Here is a 20,323-nt window from a genome sequence, read left to right on the forward strand (position 1 = left end):
CACTGACCTTGGCGCATCCGCACCTGCGGATTCATCCGAGGATTCCCCCACCACTACCAGCACTTGGTTCTCAGCTGCAACCACGCCTGCTGCAGGCGCTCAGAGTCAATGATTGCAGGTTCTTGTATCCTATTTAAAACCTTTTCCACTAAGACATTTAAAACACGTGTCGCCTGCTTTCTACTTTCACGTTACGTTTCTTACGTGTAAACCTAGGAAGCCTTTGGAGATAACCCCGGTTTCTAGAGAGGCTTGGATAGACCTCGGAGCCCAGGCCGCCCGGGAACTGCCGTGCCCGGCTCCTCCCGACCCCGGCACGGACGCCTCGGCAGGAAAGTTGAGCCAGGCAGAAGCGAGAGAGGACCAACACCTACCAGGCTGCCCCGCCACGCCCGCCCGAGGGCCCCACGTGGTCCCCAGGCGCAGGCGCGTTCAGTTCAGGGCCAGACGCGCAGAGACCTGGGAGCTGATGGGGCGGGGCCGGACTGGGCGCGGGGAGACCTGGGAGCGGGGGGGCGTGGGCGTGGCGGGGCCGGGCGCGGGGGCAGGGGCGGGGCAACCAAGGGCGCGCCCGAGCCCCAACGGCCGTCGCCGCAGCGCGGGAACACGCGCCACAGTTGCCCCGCCCGCGTGGGTTTGAACAAGAGGCCCCGCCCCCGGCCCGCGAGTGGCCAATCAGCGGGCGCAGCGCGCGGAGAGCGCAGCGTCGACCCTTTGTGGACGCCGAGTGGCGGTCGCACGCCCCGCCCCGCGCCGGCGGGCGCTCCTCCCTCAGCGGCGGGAAGCTGGCGGCAGCGGCGGTGGCGGCGGCTGAGCAGAGGACCCGGCGGGCGGTCTCGCGGGTCAGGTGAGCGGGCCCGGCGGACCGCGAGGGCGTCTACGGCGGCGCGCAGTTTTGTGCTGCAGGGCGCGGAGGAGCTTGGGGGCGGTGCGGGGATGTCTGTGGCTCCTGGCTCTGGGTCCGGGGCGGAGGCGGCGCCCGGGACTACCGCTGGGGCTGCCGCGGCGCCCTCGCTGCCCTCCTGGGCGCTGGTTCCCCCGCGGGGTGGCCGCTGCTGAGGGGGCCCGGGGAGCAGAGGGGCCCGGGCCGTCTGCGTTCCTTGCGGAGCGCGGAACTGGGGCTTTGCCGAGGCCTCCGGGCGGCCCCACGCGGGAGCCGTTTCACGAGGGCCCGGCTGGGGTACGCAGCGGCGTTTCCCGTACCTCGGCTCTAGTTGCAGCGGAAGGAACGCCAGGCGCGCCCCGCGACGGCCGCCCCCGCCCTGCCCCGGGCCAACCCGGCTAACCGGGCCAGGGCGCGCCGCAGCCCCCTCAATGGGAACCCGGCCGCCGAGAGGGCCGAGGATGTGGGAGGAGGCCCAGACCCCGGGCGGGTCGGCTAGCGCCGTCTTCCCTGGGCTCCTCCGGCGGTCCGAGGTGGGACTAGGGGAAGTCCCCGAGACACTTGGAGAAGTCAGAGGCAACTTCTCCCCGCGTTTTCCAAATGCTTCTCGTCCCGCAAACAGGATCGTCCTGACAAAGGCTCCGACAGCTTGCTGGAATAGAGGGTCTCCGCTGCCGCGCCTCTCCTGTGGCCTTCGTGTGGGACGCACGAGACGGCAGGACCCAGATAACCGTTCTCTCAAAGTGAGCCACAGAAAAACATTGCCTGTTCACAAAACTTAGGTTTTATAAACTTTGTACGTACAACCACTCTATTTCCAAGTGTCACCATGTTTTATGATTAGGATGGAATTCCAGAATACAAAGTGAGTTACACCCTTTTTCTAGGAAGAGTGGTAGGCTTTATCTTGGAAAAGGGGCTAGGAAGTTTCCCTCAACTTGCCACTGGAACGTTTTCAGGGAAAAGAAGGGGTGTGTATCGTTCCAAGTAACAAAAGTACCTGCAATTGGCTGGGCGCGGTAGCTCACACCTCCCAGCACTTTGAGAGGAGGCCTAGGCGGGTGGATCACCTGAGGTCCCGAGTTCGAGACCAGCTGGCCAACATGGTGAAACCCCGCTCTACTAAAAATACAAAAATTAGCTGGGCCTGATGGCGCATGCCTGTAATCGTAATCCTAGCTACACGGGAGGCTGAGGCAGGGGAATCGCTTGAACCCGAAAGGCAGAGGTCGCAGTGAGCCGAGATCGTGCCATTGCACTCCAGCCTGGGCGACAGAGCGAGACTCCGTCTCAAAAAAAAAAAAAAAAAAAAAAAAACACCTGAAATTAACATAGTAATTGTTCATGAACAGCCTCCAGCAGACTGTAGTGGAAGGTGGAGCTCCCACTCAGGACTCAAGACTGCAGACCTTGCTCCTCTTCTTCCTGTTTTTCCGATAAAGTATTTCAACGCTTATCTGATGTGTGAGAAATGGAAATTGTTGATGATTTGCTTAAAAACCCGAAACTTCGAAGTGGCTGCAAGTCCAGCTGTGAAGGTGACAGGTTAGGTCAGAGTTGAGTCTGTCCCCAACCGTCCCAGCCCTACTGATCAGAATCTGGGAATCTGCGTTTTCAGCCAGCCTCCTGGTATTGCTCAGCCACGAAGGTGTGGCCACTGCTGCTGTAGTGAAGGACCCGTCCCCGAGCTGTACTCTGCTTGCCTGAGCAGCACTGCGGGGCTGCTGCCTGCTGGCCTCTGCCTCGGTGGGCTTAGGTTGCTGTCTCCCTAGTGGCCTGTTGGCTGTTCCACCTGCCATGTCGGACCTGTCCTCAGTCTGTCTGGCCCTCTTCGTTTTTCTCTGTCTGGTCGGTGCTTGGTTTAGAAGCCTGAGGGCAGTGCTGGGAGTTGACTGAGGGCTTGGCTGTCCCGGTGACACCCTGTGGAGTTGGTGGGATTTTAGGCATTTAACTAGATGTGTAGAAAGAGCTTCAGAACTGAGCAAGGGGCCAGGCATGGTGGCTCAGCCTGTAATCCAGCACTTTGGGAGGCCAAGATGGGCAGATTGCCTGAGGTCAGGAGTTCGAGATCAGCCTGGCCAACATGGTGAAACCCCGTCTCTACAAAAAATACAAAAATTAGCCGGGTGTGGTGGTGCGTGCCTGTAGTCCCAGCTACTCAAGAGGCTGAGGCAGGAGAATCGCTTGAACCTGGGAGGTGGAGGTTGCAGTGAACTGAGATTGCATCACTGCACTCCAGCCTGGGGGACAGAGTGAGACTCTGTCTTAAAAAAAAAAAAAAAAAATTGAGCAGGGAGCTAGGCTCCACAGCCCCACCGGTATGGTGTAGGGCCCTTCCTCATTCCATATTAGAAGGAGTTAAGCAGCCTCAGGCCAGAGTCACACAAGAGGCCCTCAGGGAGCCGGGCCCAGCCCAGTCATCCCTCAGGGCTGGTTAAGACCATGCTCTTGCTGACTTTGTCCCAAACACAGATATAACCCAATTCAGGGGTGATCCTCACAGGCCAACTTCTCCAGGCCCAACCTTATCCCTTTCACTCCTGAACACATGTTCTAGGTGACAGCTCTTTGGGGTCACGCGACTGTAAAAAGCACTTGTGAGCTTTACTCTTTTTTGTATTAATAGTAATAAACTTGTCAGCATTTTAAAATGTTGGGTACAATACAGAATTAACAGCTGCTGGAGATTTGGAACATTGGACAGGAATGATTTGAAGTGACTGAACAGGGATATTCTCATGGTACCAGAATGGGATCTGTGCCTGGGATGAGATGCAGTGGAGGATGATGGGGATTCTCTCTCGTCCCTTGTAGGACTCGTGTAACCCAGGCACATCTACGCAGGTCCCTGGGTTGCACAAGTCCTACAAGGGGCGAGAGAGAATCTTCATCATCCTGGAGGATTCTTTCTGGCCCCTTGTAGCATTTCCCACCGCGATGGTGGCTACCCTTCTGTGTTTTCACAACTTAGATTAGCTTTGCCTGTCCTGAAGGTTCATTCAGATCAATAGAATCCTACAGTAAATACTTTTGTGTGTGTCTTGCTGCTTTTATTCAGCATAATGTTTTGAAATTGATCCATGTTGCATAAATCATTGAGGTATGTTGCTGAGTTGCATTCCTTTGTCAGAATACACCAGATCGTATACATTCAACTTGTTTTAAGTGTTTTTTTTGTTTGTTTTTCGAGAGGGAGTCTTGCTGTGTCGCTCAGGCTACCGTGCAGTGGCGCAATCTCTGCTCACTGCAACCTCCGCCTTCCGGGTTCAAGCAATTTTTCTGCCTCAGCCTCCCGAGTAGCTGGGACTACAGGCATGTGCCACCACACCTGGCTAATTTTTTGTATTTTTAGTAGAGACGGGGTTTCATTGTGTTGGCCAGGATGGTCTCAATCTCCTGACTGGGTGATCCACCCGCCTCAGCCTCCCAAAGTGCTGGGATTACAGGCATGAGCCACTGTGCCTGGGCTGTTTAAGTCCTAAAAGAATGCTTGTGGCTGGGTGTGGTGGCTCACTCCTGTAATCCCAGCACTTTGGGAGGCTGAGGTGGGCGAATCACTTGAGGTCAGGAGTTCGAGACCAGCCTGGCCAACATGGTGAAATTCCGTCTCTATTAAAAATACAAAAAATTAGCTGGGCGTGGTCGTGCACGCCTATAATCCCAGCTACTTGGGAAGTTGAGGAAGATGAGGCAGGAGAATCGCTTGAACCTGGGAGGTGGAGGTTGCAGTGAGCCGAGATTGCACCACTGCACTCCAGCCTGGGCGACAGAGCGAGACTTCATCTAAAAAAAGAAAAAAGAATGCTTACAACTGAGAGTGATGAAACTAGGCCAAGGACCGCCCCCCCCCTCCCCCACCCAGGAGCCTCTCTGGAGGCTCACACCTGCTGGTCCTGTCCTTGAATAGACAGAAAAAAGGTTTCCCCTGTTCTCTGAATTTCCTTTCAGTGTGATAGATCTCATTGCCTGTGCATTTAACACTCCTCAATTTTATATTTCTTCGGCATGTATCCAAGAGAAATGAAAAACCAGTGTTCATGCAAAAACATGTTCTAGAACGTCCATAGCAGCTTTACGTGTAGTAACTCCAAACTGGAAACCAGGAAAAAGCCCCCTTCAACTGGGGTGTGGTGACACTCTGCTCCATCTGTGCCTCCAAGTCCTACCCTGTTGTGAACTATTGACACACAAGAGTTTGCAAGGATCTCAAGAGAATTATGCTGAGGGAGAAAAGCCAACCTCAGAAGGGTGCTTGCTGTGGGATCCCATTTATGCCACATTGTTGGGCTGACCCAGAGCTGAAGGTTGGCATGGCCAGAAAAGGGCCTACACAGGGAGGCCAGGGTGTCTGGTCCTGGCAGAAGAGCAGCTGTGGAACAGGATAGGAACACAGACGTGGAGCTCCGTGGAGGAGGGAAGGGATGCTTAGCTGTGGGACCCAGAGACTTGCCAAAGCAAGAGGAAGCTTTACCAGCAAGTGTGCAGAAATTAGTGCAGGAGAAAGTTGCTGGAGAGTTCCACCTTCTTAGGATGCAGTTTGATAATGTTTATCAAGCCTCTTAAAAATGTACCCGCGCATCACCCTAGTAAGTAAAGAGTCGAGGCTAAGGAAGCCAAATGCTAGAAATACCAAAGCACCTAAAGTTAGAAACTGGTATCATTTGTGATTGGGAAAATTGTCAGTAGTGTGAAACTTCCCTCCCTTGTGCAGACAGGAAAGTGCTGGGAGAAACGACTGGAAAGGAGGAACCCAGGTGGTGACTGTGTTTTTCTGAATCGATGGGATCCTGGGAGAAAATCTGTTTTGTGGTTTTTGATGCTCTTCCAGATTGTCTACGGTGAGCTGTGGAAATAAGCAACCAGGTGAGAACAGGCAGAGGCTGTTCATCCAGAGCTTCCCCTAGCAGGGGTGTGGCCCTCCTCCCTCGTGATTGGCAGAAACTCATAGGCAGGCGAGGGAACAGGAGAGCTTTATGGTGGAAACCAGGGAAGCTCAGGAATGGCTGATGGAGGCTGCTGACTTGGGGGACTGGGGTGGCCAGTTAGAAGTGGGGCTCCTGGCCTGGCACGGTGGATCACACCTGTAATCCCAGCACTTTGGCAGGCCAAGGTGAGTGGATCACCCGAAGTCAGGAGTTTGAGACCAGCCTGGCCAACATGGTAAAACCCCGTCTCTACTGAAAATACAAAAATTAGCCCGGCCTGGTGGTACACACTTGTAATCCCAGCTACTCAGGAGGCTGAGGCAGGAGAGTCCCTTCAACTTGGGAGGCGGAGGTTGCAGTGAGCTGAGATCACGCCACTGCACTCCAGCCTGGGTGACACAACAACAACAAAAAAGAAGTGGGGCTCTTGTGAGATGGCTTACAACACGTTTGGCTTTCTCCAGTTGGTCCTAAATTGGAAGCAGGAACAAAAACTGGAGAGGTTGTCAGTTACTAATCATGTCCTGGCCATTTTGGGCTGCTTGCTATGGAAATGATTGTTTAGCTTCCTGGATTGTTCCTAGAGAAAGCAGCCAGGCTTCCTGCAGGTCTGACTAGGGCAACCTGGCTTCCTGGCCGGTTACTGTAGGCAAAGGGCTAGTTTCGGACTGATTGCCGCAGATTATGGCTGAGAGTTCTGTTTTTATGTGTAGTTCCTGGCCGGTTACTGTAGGTAGAGGGCTGGTTTCGGACTGATTGCCGCGGATAATGGCTGAGAGTTCTGTTTCTGTACGTGGTTCCGCAATTGTTTGTTGGTATATTCCCTCGCTCAGAGCAGATGTTATTAGGCTGATTTCCGACGGTCACATATTGCTAGTGCTGCCCTTAGGACTGCTGACAGCACCAGGCCAAGCACTGAATTCATCCTCTTAAGATCCCCAGTGGGAGGCTTCTAGTATCCATATCTGACTTTCAGAAAAGGGTGGGAGGGTCTGTCGTTGGGTTTGGACTCATGACCTGGCATTTCTAAGGACTCTCAGAGGAAAGGAAAGTGGGACCCGGAGGGTCCTAGGAGCTTGGGACAGCTTCTTGAGCTGGTTCCCAGTGTGGTTGTGGGTCTTCTTGGCCTGTCCCATTGGTATTCTCGTTCCTTCTGTGAGTTGCCCTGATTGCCCTGGTCAGTCATGCTGACATCCTGTAGGCCCCACATTATGGGGGTTGTGCTGCTGGGTTTCCAGAGTCAGGGGAGGCAGCCAGGGGTTCTTCTGTCTGTAAACTTGGGCTTAATGCATGCTGTTGAAGAGGGTTTGGTTTGGGTCCTAAATTAATCCATTGTTATGCAGGCTTGGGATTGAGATAGGGTTGAAAGAGAAACTAAAAACCTAAAAGGTATAGTGACTTCCCACAGAGGAGCCCGTGGGACTTAATCTTTTCCCCAGTGCAGGGTGTCCTTTGTAGTTTGACATAGCCTTATGTTAATTCTCTATATACTTAGCAATTTTAAGCCAGTGATTTAAACAATGGATTGGGATGAAAACCTCTGAAAAGGTAAATTTGTGGCTGACACAGAGAACTTGAATATTTACCAGAATTAATAGAAATGTTTAAATGTGTTTTGGTGGTAAAGTGTCCTTCATTTAGAATTAGTTGAGAAGCTGCTGTGTGCCCGTGAGTGGCGGTGCACAGCCTGAGGGTTGTGCCTGTGGTGACACTTGCATGCTGCTCTGGGGAAATGGTTGCTGTAGAGGAGATAAGCTAGGGTTATGTAAGTTTTCTTTTAATTTTAATTTTGAAATAATTGTAGAACCAGGGGAGGTTGCAGAGCAGTGTTCAGGAGGTCCCATGTGCCCTTCCTCTGCTCCCAGGGTTGGCATCCTTGTAGGAGGCACAGCCAGGCCCCAGGTCCATGTGATCACACGGCTGCTGCAGGCGCATGTGTGCGTGTCCGGTGCTGTGCAGTCAGAGTAGAAGCACCCCCACAGCCCAGGAGCAGAAGGGCCTCTCACCCCCAACATCTCCCTGCGCAGGTTCCTTTCTAGCCGTGCCACCCCTCAGCTCTGGGTCAGCCCAACAATGTGGCATAAATGGGATCCCGCACCAAGCACCCTTCTGAGGTTGGCTTTTCTCCCTCAGCCTAATTCCCCTGTAGAAGGATCCGTCCTGTGTATCAACAGTTCATTCCTTTCTATTGCAGAGTAGGATTTGGTGGCATGAATGGAGCAGAGTGTGTGTCACCATGCCCAGGGAAGGGGTACGTTTTCCTTGTTTTCGATTTGGAGTTATTACAAATAAAGCTGCTGTGGACATTCTGGAACACGTTTTTTGCGTGGACATTGGTTTTTTCTCTGGGATAAATGCCCAGGAGGTCACTTAGTTCTATAAAATTTACGTGTGTTAAATGCACAGGGCATGAGATCTATGACACTGAAAGGAAGTTCAGAGAACAGGGGGATCCTTTCTTCTGTTAATTCAAGGGTAGGACCAGCAGGTGGGAGCCTCCAGAGGGGCTCCTGGGAAGGGCTGTGGTTGGCAGCCGGTTCTCCCGCCTGCAAAACTTCTCATCCTTGGTCTCCAGACCCGGAGCAGAGACAGCATGTGCCTCTTATACCCCAGCTTTCCAAAAGCACCTGGTATACCCTGGTCACAGGGAGCCATCAGATTGACTAAGAGAAAAAGAAGTTCCAAAGTTTGCATATTCAAAAGATTGTAACCCTATTTATGCATAACTTGAATTATTTGAAATAATATTTCACTACATTACAAGCATGAGAAGAGAGAAACTTAATCATGTGTGAGATGCTTGTCCTGTCAGACTCTGCCAGCCAGTGTGGCCCTGAGCCAGCTCTCATCCTCCCAGCTCCCCACAGGTGGCACTGGCTCAGAATGGCACCTGTCAAAAGCCAGAGCCCACCCTCTTCTCCGCTCTGCCTTTAATGCCCCAGAGATGTCCAATTTAGAATCAGTTAAAAAAAAAACAAAAAAAAAAACCAGTTTGCACAGACTTGTACTTCTAAGAGCAGACATGGCCAGTGTCCGTCTAGTGCATCTGTGCTGTGCGTCTTAGTGGAACCTGCCCAGCGAGGCTGAGCCTCAGGTGCCAGCCCGGAGTTGCCCGGGTCTGGGGTAAGATCCAGGAATCTGCATCTTCAACCAGCAGCGCCACTGCTGAGGCACACGCTGAGAAACGCTGCCTTGCCCAGCTCTGGGCTGCCACAACACACTGGTGGGGAACCCACCCCCCCTGCCCCGGACACACACACACCCTGCCATGTTTTGGTTCCTTTGAAGAGAAAGGAATTGAGATGAGAGGGGAGGTGGCCCCTGAGGCCATGGTTGTGCGAGCTCCTCAGAGCTCTCAGTGGAGGGCATTGACCTGAGAGATGTCAAGTAGAAAGCAGCCAGGCAGAGCCTCTGCACCTTGGGAGAAATGAACTGGCGGGGGCGGGGAGCCAAGGAATGGGTGTGATCCCTAAGGCAGGCAGCATGGGCAGGTGTGGGAGCAAGGGGCTGCCCAGGGCCACATGGGCTCGGCCAGGGGACCCTATGTGCCTTGGAGAATTGTGCACGAAACACAGCCCACTCGCTGCATGGGACGAGCATACAGCCCCGCGGTCCTTCCCCTGTGCGTTCCTGGTGGCACAGCTTTCCAGCACGGCTGTCTGCGACATACAGAGGCTTTTAGTGAAAGTATCCAGGGAGGAAGGCACTAACTCTTAACGCAGAAGTGACTTTGTCCAAGGCAGGGTCCTGAGGGAAGTCAGAATGGTAGGTGTGTGTGCCCAGCCCTGCGCCCTCTGCAGGCTGGCACGGTTCACATTGATCTCATGTTACCCCAGGGTCTCTTCTTTTGTACACACCACAATTAGATTTTTTGAAACAGATTTTCAGCCAAGCTCCCGAACACTTACATTTCTCTTATATATTTCTCCTATTTTTAGTTCATTTATCTTTTTTGCTGGGGAACACTGTTGTGGTACAGTTTAGAGCTTTGTCGCTTCTAACAACGTGACGGTGCCTGGATTAGGCAGGATGGCAGCTGATCTGGGGGTGGGGGTCTCCCACAGGGCTCCACGTCTCAGCTCTGACTTCCCTGCCAGTTGCGGAGTCGCTGCTCCTTGTGTACAGTCAGGGCGGTCAGACGGAATCCAAGGGGCGTTGTCCGCTGGAGAGTCTGCCGTGTGCTAAGTGGTGTCTTCCTTGGTTTCTGCAGGACACGATGTTTGCACGAGGACTGAAGAGGAAATGTGTTGGCCACGAGGAAGACGTGGAGGGAGCCCTGGCCGGCCTGAAGACCGTGTCCTCGTACAGCCTGCAGCGGCAGTCTCTCCTGGACATGTCTCTGGTGAAGCTGCAGCTTTGCCACATGCTTGTGGAGCCCAACCTGTGCCGCTCAGTCCTCATCGCCAACACGGTCCGGCAGATCCAAGAGGAGATGACGCAGGATGGGACGTGGCGCGCACTGGCACCCCAGGCTGCAGCGCGGGCGCCGCTCGACCGCTTGGTCTCCACGGAGATCCTGTGCCGTGCGGCGTGGGAGCAGGAGGGGGCACATCCTGCCCCTGGCTTGGGAGACGGCCACACACAGGGCCCGGTTTCTGACCTTTGCCCAGTCACAGCACAGGCACCAAGGCACCCGCAAAGCAGTGCCTGGGAGATGGATGGCCCTCGAGAAAACAGAGAAAGCTTTCACAAGTCACTTGATCAGATATTTGAAACGCTGGAGACTAAAAACCCCAGCTGCATGGAGGAGCTGTTCTCAGACGTGGACAGCCCCTACTACGACCTGGACACAGTACTGACAGGCATGATGGGTGGTGCCAGGCCAGGCCCCTGTGAAGGGCTCGAGGGCTTGGCTCCGGCCACCCCGGGCCCCAGCTCCAGCTGCAAGTCTGACCTGGGTGAGCTGGACCACGTGGTGGAGATCCTGGTGGAGACCTGAGCCGGAGCCCTGAGTGCTCGCAGCCGCCTCTGACGCATTGACACGTGAGCGCTGGTTCCCACGGAGGGTGCGCCTGCCGCCAGCGGCCCAGCCTTGCTGCCCTGTCTGCTGATTTTGAGAAATCCCTGAACAGCCCATTACCAGTGGGGTCTGCAGCCGCAGGCCCGTCCCACTCACTTCCCCCCTGTGGAGGGCCAGGCAGAGGCTGTTCTCCTGGAAGGCTTCTCGTCTCTGGGCCAGTTCTGACGTCCCCACAGCCCTGGGCCCCTCGTGTCTCTTTGTGTCCCCCACTGTAGAGGACGGCGAGCCACAGCTGCATCAACCTCCTTTACATTTAGATAGGTGAATTTTTACAATTCAGTTTTATATGTTTTGGGCAGTATTTTGTCTTAAGATATATTTTTTAAACTTTTTATATCTTATCTCTTTAGATTTTTTCAGCTATTTTCTTAAAAGTATATTTTTTCTATAAACATCCTTTGCTGCTACATTAGAACTTTTATAGCCTAAACAATTGTAGTTGGTGTGTTTCATTTTTTTTAAGGTTTAAATAAGGGGTTTTTTTTGTTGTTTTTTTTTTTGCAGTGAGCATCACTACAGTCTGAGTCAACAGTGTGAATGTATCATGTTTTACTTTAAATGTGTGTTTGATACTTCTTATGTTCTGTGTTAGTGAGACCTGGGTGAAAATCAAGGACCACACACAGCTACACTTTTTTTGTCATTAGAAAATCTGTGGGAGCCACATCTTCCTAGACTTAAGCGTAAATTATGGAGGATTTTATTTATGTCTATTTATATGTAAATGTCATTGAAGACAAAGGTCAAGTATTTGTCTGTTTGGAGATCACGGGCACCAGTTGGTCTTCAGGGACCTCAGAGCCCCTCGGTGGTGCCTTGTCAAGGCAGTGTTCTTGGAGGCTGCCGTCAGGGTCAGCCCAGGCACCTGCCCTGGGTGAGAAAATAGCATTGCTGCTGGATGAGAAACGCCTGCGCTGCTGTTAGACTGGTGCCGAAACAAAAGGTTACGGCTAGGTGGAAGTCTAGAATGAAAGAAATCTGAATCCATGTCATTTATAGCCCCTTGATCTGTAGGGTCATGGGTGCTGCCGCAGGCAGGAAGTGAGCTGGGGGTGCCTGCAGCCTTCCACTCCTGCCCCGCCTCACCCCACCTGCTCCCTGTTTCTCATGCTTTCTCTAACTTCCTCACCCCTTAACCAAAAAGGTGTGTTTTTCTTTTGTGCATATAGCCATTCTTAAATATCAGTGATGTAAACCTCACTTTATTAAAAAATTATCCAGCAAACAAAATGGGAATGTGGCGTTAGTTATGACCACGGCCTGACCCTCCAGCAGGTTTCTGCAGGATCAGTTCTGCTGTATTATCTAATGGTGCTTTGTAAGGTGGGGAAAGGAATTTCACTGCATTAAATGGACGCTGGGTTACTTCTATTTTTCCCCACACAGGGTTGTAGAGCAAATTCTTTTTACCTCGTTCAGCACCCGGCTGGGGCTGGGGGTGTCCATGACCTCTGACAGCCCCCGATGTCGAAAGTTAATCCTCATGGACCCTAGTTTAAAGGGTATGTGTTTTACAGCAATCAATCTAAAGCACTATTTTGTTTCTGTATAGCATTTTTGTCTTTTAAAAACATCATTTGTTCAGCATTAGTAGTAGTTGTAGTGCCTGTTTTGGTAGCCTTCAAAATTATAAACTGCTCAGAGAATGTAACTTTTGAGAGCTTTAGGGTGCTTGGTCAGAAAACAGACTGGGTCTGTGGAAGGACCACAGAGACAGGAGAGAACAGCTGCTATGACTTAGAAGTGTAGCCAGAGCCTCATTCCCTGGACTGTCACCGTGTCCACCTGTGACACTATATACCAAAGCCTGTTTCCGCCGTGGTGCCCAGTGGCTGAGTAATCAGCTGTTTTCCAAGCATTTCTCTGCAAGTTTAGTCCCTGTGTGAGGCTTTTTTTTTTTTTTTTTTGATGGAGTCTCACTGTCTCCCAGGCTGGAGTGCAGTGGCGCAATCTTGGCTCACCGCAACCTCTGCCTCCCAGGTTCAAGCGATTCTCCTGCTTCAGCCTCCCGAGTAGCCAGGATTACAGGCGCCCACCACTACACCCAGCTAATTTGTTGTATTTTTAGTAGAGACGGGGTTTCACCATGTTGGCCAGGATGGTCTCGAACTCCTGACCTCGTGATTCACCTGCCTCAGCCTCCCAAAGTGCTAGGATTACAAGCGTGAGCCACTGTGCCTGGCATTTTTGGTCTTTTGACAGAGTTTCACTCTTGTTGCCGAGGCTGGAGTACGATGGCGTGATATTGGCTCACTGCAACCTCCGCCTCCCAGGTTCAAGCGATTCTCCTGCCTCAGCCTCCCGAGTAGCTGGGATTACAGGCATGTGCCACCACGGCTGGCTAATTTTTGTATTTTTAGTAGAGATGGCGTTTCAACATGTTGGTGAGGCTGGTCTCGAACTCCCGACCTCAGGTGATCCACCTGCTTTGGCCTCCCAAAGTGCTGGGAATATAGGCGTGAGCCACCGCACCTGGCTGTGTATGTGGTATTTTTAAGTATGTAGGTACAAAGTAACTTTAATTGGGAACAAATTTTCCAAGTGTTTAATAATTTTGTTTACAAAATGTTTATTCAGAAACAAATACAAATTCCAGTCATGTAAAATTTTAGCACTGTTCTCTGCGGTTTGCTTCTGGCCAAACTGAGGGGAGCGGGCATTTTAGTTGACAGTTTCACAGGGGCGTTTCCTGACGTGTGGTGGGTGCCCCTCACGTGCAGCGTGCCTTGCACACAGCTTCGGAGCCCCTTCTGCCTCAGAAGTTCGGTTTCTAAGGTTATAAAGTAACGCACATTTATTTGAAGACAGTGTGAAGATAGCAGACGCCTCCCAGGGAACTGATCTTCCTTTCGGGGGTGACAGCGCAGCTTGGAGAACGCTGCCTGCTCTGCCCACAGATGCCTGTGCAGGATTTCCTCGGGCACGGGGGGGTGGGGGGCGGGGGGCGGTCTCCACAGGGCTGAGCCTAGCCGTTTGGGCCTGGATCCCTGCTGGGCCACGTCCCGGCCAGGCGCCTTCTCCCAGGTTCACTCCTTAGTGAAGTGGGCATGGTAGTGATGGAAGCAGGACGCAGCAGCAAACTGCAGAACATGTGTCGACGTTGTGCTCACCCTGTGGAGTCCGCGTAGCCGGATGAGCAGGCTGGCGGGGCTGCCAGAAAGGGCCTGGCTGGGGTGGATGGGTGGGTGTCTACCTAAAGACAGAGTGGTGGGATCACATCCCTCATCATCAACTCTCACAGTTGGTTTCTGGGTTGCTAGAAGTTTCTATCTGCAACCAGCGAGCCACGTGCTTAACTGGGATTTTACTGTGACCTGAGCCAAGCTTTCCACGCGGAGTGCTGTGTGTGCTGTGAGTGCTGTGTGTGCTGTGTGTGCTGTGAGTGCTGTGTGTGCTGTGTGTGCTGGGTCGCTGCATTTGCTCACAGGAAGGCTGCTGTCCCTTCTCATGCCCTGTGTGGAGGTGGCTGTGCCCTCAGTGCCTGCTCAGGGTTTGTAGTGGAGCCAAGCAGGGAGGGGAGTTGTGATGTGTGGATGCCTGAGGGTTCGAGGGTGACCTCCCTTTCTCAGTGATGAGCCTTTGCGGTATTCTCAGGAGCGGCGATCGCCCGTCTGGGAAGATGTGACTGCCAAGTGCAGCCCTCAGTTGAGGTCACGTGTTGCTTGGTCGCTCCAGCAGACTTGCTGCAGCTGGACACAGTTGAAGCCCTTGGGGCTGCTTGCTGCCCCTTGCAGGCGTACACTTCATTGGCCCATCCCTCACTCTGCCCTGCCCCTGGGAGATGAGCCCCTGCTGCTCAGATCCGCCCCCCTTGCCTCCCACACTGGGCCTGAATGAGCCTCTGCACTGTGCAGAGGAGGCCGGCGGGCCTTGCAAGAGGAGGCTGGGAGCAGCTCCATGGACTGTTCCTGAAGCTGTCGGAACCAGCTGAATGAACTGGAGGTGCACTGAGGGCCTGCTTCTTGGGTGACAATTTGGTCAATGCCAGAACAAGAGGCTTGGAAAACCTACAGAGAGCTGGAGTGAAGGTCCAGGAAAGCCCTAAAAATGATATGCTCTGAGCAGCCTGTTGGCCACGGCCACTGTGCGGTGGTTCCCATCGGCCTGTAGACGCCAGGCTCGGGTTCACTGCCTGGCCCGGCCCTGCCACCTCTGGGGCCTTCAGGGACCCTTCAGCACCCTCATCTTTTTGTGAAAAGGCCCCAAATGTATAAAGTACCCCCATCCCTGGGTTGGCCCGAGGCCCTGTGACCTTGCTGCCCCCACGTTCCTGCAGACCATCCGACTGGGGGGTGGTTACACTCATCTGCTTGAAAGTTAGCAAGTTGTGTGGGTGGGGGGAGTGGGTGGGTGTCCACAGGCACCTGTTGGGTGGACGCCCAGAGTGGAGTCAAAAACCACCTCAGATTCAAGACAAAGCAACCTGGACGGGACTGTTACGGACACGCAGCCTCTGCCTGATGAAAGCTCCTCTGTCCTGCACTCACACATGTGCCTCCCTGCAAGTGCCTCCATCGCAAGCTGCGGAGAAATCTGGCATGCCAGGCGAACCTGCCCACCAGGCTGCCCGCTGATCCTCTTACTGGAGCTGATGCAGAGCACAGCCAGGCCCGTGGGCTGCATTTGGTTGACAGACAGGACTTTGATTACAGGTAGGTTCATTTCCTACTGGGGTCAGAGAAGGGGCGTTCCGGGACCCTACAAAGAGCTGGGCAGGCCTGGGGACAGAGGGCACTGTGGTGCTGGGCCCCAGGAAGGGCTGCCCCACCATTTACCCCCACCAGTGATGAAGCTGGGCAGCCTGCGGGGCAAGAACCAGGTGGGCTGCTTGCTGCCCACAAGCTGAAGATCTGGTCCCAGGAAGCTCTCCCAGGGGCTCTGCCGTCTTCACCCTGTTCTTCCCACCTAGGCTGGTGGCCTGGCCTGTGACAGCTCCGCTGGACCCAGGCACCCAGCAGGACCAGCCACCACTGAGGGGCAGGAGAACAAGAAGGGACACTACCCAGCTCCGAGAGCTCAGTCGGGGCGGTGCCTCTGCCTCCTGACCCTGGCCAGAGGCTGAGCCCGTCGTGGGGACTAGCTGTACCGAGTCGGCCTAAGCCCAGTCCCACAGTGAGACACAGGCAGAAAGGTGCTGCCTCCATCCTGGCTGCCTGCTGTGGGGACTGGCTGGGTGGCGTAGGAGGATGTGCACGTGTGTGCAACTACATGTATGTGCATGTGCAGCTGGAGGGGTGCTGGGGGTGAGGGCTGGCAAAGTGGTCAGACCCCAGCCCGTTCGAGGATCCTGGTTTGTGACCCTGTCCCTGTGACCATGGGACCACCACTCCTGCAGAGCTGCTCAGCCGTGGTCACACTGGGTGCGGCTGCCAGGAGCACAGGCCGTGCATTTTCCTCCTCGCCCGTGGGCCTGGCCGGCCTGGTGCTGAGGGTCACTGGGGGCTGGGAGGGTCCCCAGGAGGCCACAACCTCTACCACCACCCCAAACACTTGGCCCTCGACTGTGGCCTCATGGTTCCCCATGCTTCGCCTTCTGGATGCAAGTTGAGGCCAGGCAGAGCTCCCAGCCAGAGGTAGAGGTGCTGTCCCGAAGCAGGCAGGCCTGCCTGGAACAGTTCAAACACCTGGAGCCCAGAGCCGGGAAGCAGGACACAGAGCCCCAGGCCTGCTGCCTGGGCTGACCAGGTATTAGCATTGTTCATCCTGTTTTTTTGGTTTTGTTTTTTTAATTTGAGACAGAGTCTCTTACTCTGTCGCCTAGGCTGGAGTGTAGTGGCGCAATCTTGGCTCACTGTGACCTCTACCTCCTAGGTTCAAGCGATTCTCCTGCCTCAGCCTCCCAGTAGCTTGGGTTACAGGCGCCCACCACCACGCCCGGCTAATTATTTTTAGTAGAGACGGGATTTTGCCATGTTGGCCAGGCTGGTCTCAAACTCCTGACCTCAAGCGATCCACCCGCCTTGGCCTCCCAAAGTGCTGGAATTAGAGGCATGAACCACCGCACCCGCACCCGGCCTTTTTGAGTTTCTGAAAGAATTTTAAAACAAATCCCAGATGTTGAGACCTTTTGACCCTAAAAACACGTTAAACTTTTTTCCTTTTTTTTTTTTTTTTTTTTTTGAGATGGAGTCTCCCTCCGTCACCCAGGCTGGAGTGCAGTGGCGCGATCTTGACTCCCTGCAACCTCTGCCTCCCCAGTACGAGCAATTCTCCTGCCTCAGCCTCCCGAGTAGCTGGGACTACAGGCATGTGCCACCACGCCCAGCTAATTTTTGTATTATTAGTACAGACGGGGTTTCACCATGTTGGCCAGGCTGGTCTCGAACTCCTGACCTCGTGATCTGCCCGCCTCGGTCTCCCAAAGTGCTGGGATTACAGGTGTGAGCCACCACGCCCGGCCAGGTTAAACTTTTTTAAAAAGACTTTTATTTATTTATTTTTTGAGGCAGAGTTTCGCTCTTGTCGCCCAGGCTGGAGTGCAATGGTGCGATCTCAGCTCGCTGCAACCTGTCTCCCGGGTTCAAGCAATTCTCCTGCCTCAGCCTCCCAAGTACCTGGGATTACAGGTGCCCGCTACCATGCCTGGCTAATTTTTTGTATTTTTACTAGAGGCGGGGTTTCAACATGTTGGCTAGGCTGATCTCAAACTCCTGACCTCAGGTGATCCGCTGGCTTTGACCTCCCAAAGTGCTGGTATTACAGGTGTGAGCCAATGTGCCCAGCCAAAAAAGACATTTTCTTACACAACCACAATACCGTTGTGAAAGATACACAGTTTCAGGGCCCCCAAATTCACTATGCCAAAGGGAAAAATTAAGCTAGCGACTGACTCATTCAAGAAACCACCTTTCTTTTTGTTTCTGAGCAAACAGCTGCAGGTAGAAGGCCACAGGCCTCCACAGGCAGCTGCGCTTGTCTGCTCATCTTACGAAAGCACAATTTGCTGAGCGAGAGACGGCTGCGTGACGAACCTGGGAGGCAGAGGTTGCTGTGAGCCGAGATCGTGCCACTGCACTCCAGCCTGGGCAACAGGGCAAGACTCCGTCTCAAAAATACATGTATATATTGAAGTCCCCAAATATTGCTCTTTGGAAAAAGCACAGATCACAGGCTGTTCCTGTGGTTTTGTGTTTCTTTTTCCTGGGCGCTGGCAAAATAAACCTCTGACTTGATTGAGAGCTGCCTCAGATGCTTTTTGGTTTACACCATATTGTAACTGGAAAATTAGGGAGAATTCTTTAGTATCTAACACCTGCTTCATAGTCATTTTGAATGACTATGAAGCATTCAAAAATCATAGTGATTTTCTCCTTAAAAGGTCCTTTTTTTTTTGGAGACGGAGCCTTGCTCTGTCGCCCAGGCTGGAGTGCAGTGGCGCGATCTCCGCTCACTGCAAGCTCCGCCTCCTGGGTTCACACCATTCTCCTGCCTCAGCCTCCCACATAGCTGGGACTACAGGCGCCCGCCACCACGCCCAGCTAATTCTTTGTATTTTTAGTAGAGACGGGGTTTCACTGCGTTATCCAGGATGGTCTCGATCTCCTGATCTCGTGATCCACCTGCCTCGGCCACCCAAAGTGTTGGGATTACAGGCATAAGCCACTGCGCCCGGCCCCTTTATTTCCTTTTCAACTTTTAAAAATTGAGGTACATAGTAGAGTCCAGAACATGCCAGAATTGTCAGTGTCCGCTTGGCAACAGTTTACACGGGAAGACACCCTGTAGCTGCTATGGGTTAACGTAGGGGAGGTGTGTCCCCACCGTGCCAACAGGATTTGTGGGCCTGATCTGCTTGTGAATGGGCACCTGCAGGGCCTGGCCTTTACCTGTCGTGAGGTTTGCCCAGGTTGTGTGTGTTGCTGTTCTTTTTTAAAAAATTAATTTTTTTGGTTGGGCGCGGTGGCTCACACCTGTAATCCCAGCACTTTGGGAGGCTGAGGTGGGTGGATCATGAGGTCAGGAGTTCAAGACCAGCCTGGCCAAGATGGTGAAACCCCGTCTTTACTAAAAATACAAAAATTAGCCGGGCATGGTGGTGGGTGCCTGTAATCCCAGCTACTTGGGAAGCTGAAGCAGAGAATTACCTGAACCCGGGAGGCGGAGGCTGCAGTGAGCCGAGATTGTACCACTGCACTCCAGCCTGGGTGACAAAGCGAAACTCCATCTCAAAAAAAAATAACAATTAATTTTTAGGCCGGGCGTGGTGGCTCATGCCTGTAATCCCAGCACTTTGGGAGGCCAAGGTGGGCGGATCACGAGGCCAGGAGTTCGAGACCAGCCTGGCCAATATGGGGAAACTATGTCTTTACTAAAAATACAAAAATTAGCCAGGCATGGTGGCCTGTAGTCACAGCTACTCAGGAGGCTAAGGCAGGAGAATCGCTTGAACCTGGGAGGCGGAGGTTGCAGTGAACCAAGATGGCACCACTGCACTCCAGCCTGGGTGACAGAGTGAGACTCTGTCTCAAAAAAAAAATTAATTTTTAAGTTGACAAAAATTGTATATGTTTATCATGTACAACATGTTTTGAAATATGTGTACACTGTGAAACAGCTAAGTCGAGCTAATTAATATGCACTGCCACACATACTCGTCACTTTTTGGGGTGAGAACACTTAAATCTACTCTCCTAGTGGTTTTATTATTTTTTTTGAGACAGAGTCTTGTTCTGCCACCCAGGCTGGAGTGCAGTGGTACAATCTCTGCTCACTGCAACCTCCGCCTCCCAGGTTCAAGCGATTCTCCTGCCTCGGCCTCCTGAGTAGCTGGGACTACAGGCATGTGCCACCACGCCAGGCTAATTTTTGTATTATTAGTAGAGATGGGGTTTCATCATGTTGGCCAGGCTGGTCTTGAACTCCTGACATCGTGATCCACCCGCCTCAGCCTCCCAAAGTACTGGGATTACAGGCGTGAGCCACTGTACCCAGTCTCTCCTAGTGGTTTTCAAGAATATAATCCATTGTTACTGATTACGATCCCTGTGTACAAGAGATCCCCCGAGCTCATTCCTTCCCACTGAAGTTTTGCATCTTTTGACCACCATCTCCCCGGCCACCCCCCTCAGCCCCTGGCAACCACCACTCTATTCTGCGTCTATGAATTTCCCTTTCTGTTTTGAGACAGGGTCTTGCTCTTACCCATGCTGGAGTGCAGTGGCGCAAACATGGCTCACTGCAGCCTCAACCTCTTGGGTTTTTTTTGTTTTGTTTTGTTTTGAGACGGAGTCTTGCTCTGTCACCCAGCCTGGAGTGCAGTGATTACGATCTTGGCTCAATGCAACCTCCGCCTCCCGGGTCCAAGTGATTCTCCTGCCTCAGCCTCCCGAGTAGTTGGGATTACAGGCACACACCATCACGCCCGGCTAATTTTTGTATTTTAGTAGAGACGGGGTTTCACCATGTTGGTCAGGCTGGTCTCAAACTCCTGACCTCAAGTGATCTGCCCGGCTTGGCCTCCCAAAGTCCTGGGATTACAGCCGTGAGCTACCATGC

The 20,323-nt window shown here is 53.1% G+C and overlaps 1 protein-coding gene across 1 annotated transcript; it reads left to right on the plus strand.

The window, feature by feature from the left end:
* The first annotated feature begins 1,310 nt into the window (after positions 1-1,310).
* On the plus strand, positions 1,311-12,199 carry CDCA4 (cell division cycle associated 4). The gene is made up of 2 exons (XM_058429805.1): positions 1,311-1,626; positions 10,019-12,199. Exons 1-2 carry the CDS (start codon positions 1,315-1,317, stop codon positions 10,745-10,747), a joined length of 1,041 nt encoding a protein of 346 aa, XP_058285788.1. The 5' UTR covers positions 1,311-1,314; the 3' UTR covers positions 10,748-12,199.
* The last annotated feature ends 8,124 nt before the right edge of the window (positions 12,200-20,323 follow it).

This window comes from Hylobates moloch, unplaced genomic scaffold (genome assembly GCF_009828535.3).
Source record: "Hylobates moloch isolate HMO894 unplaced genomic scaffold, HMol_V3 SCAFFOLD_16, whole genome shotgun sequence".
Lineage (NCBI taxonomy): Eukaryota > Metazoa > Chordata > Mammalia > Primates > Hylobatidae > Hylobates > Hylobates moloch.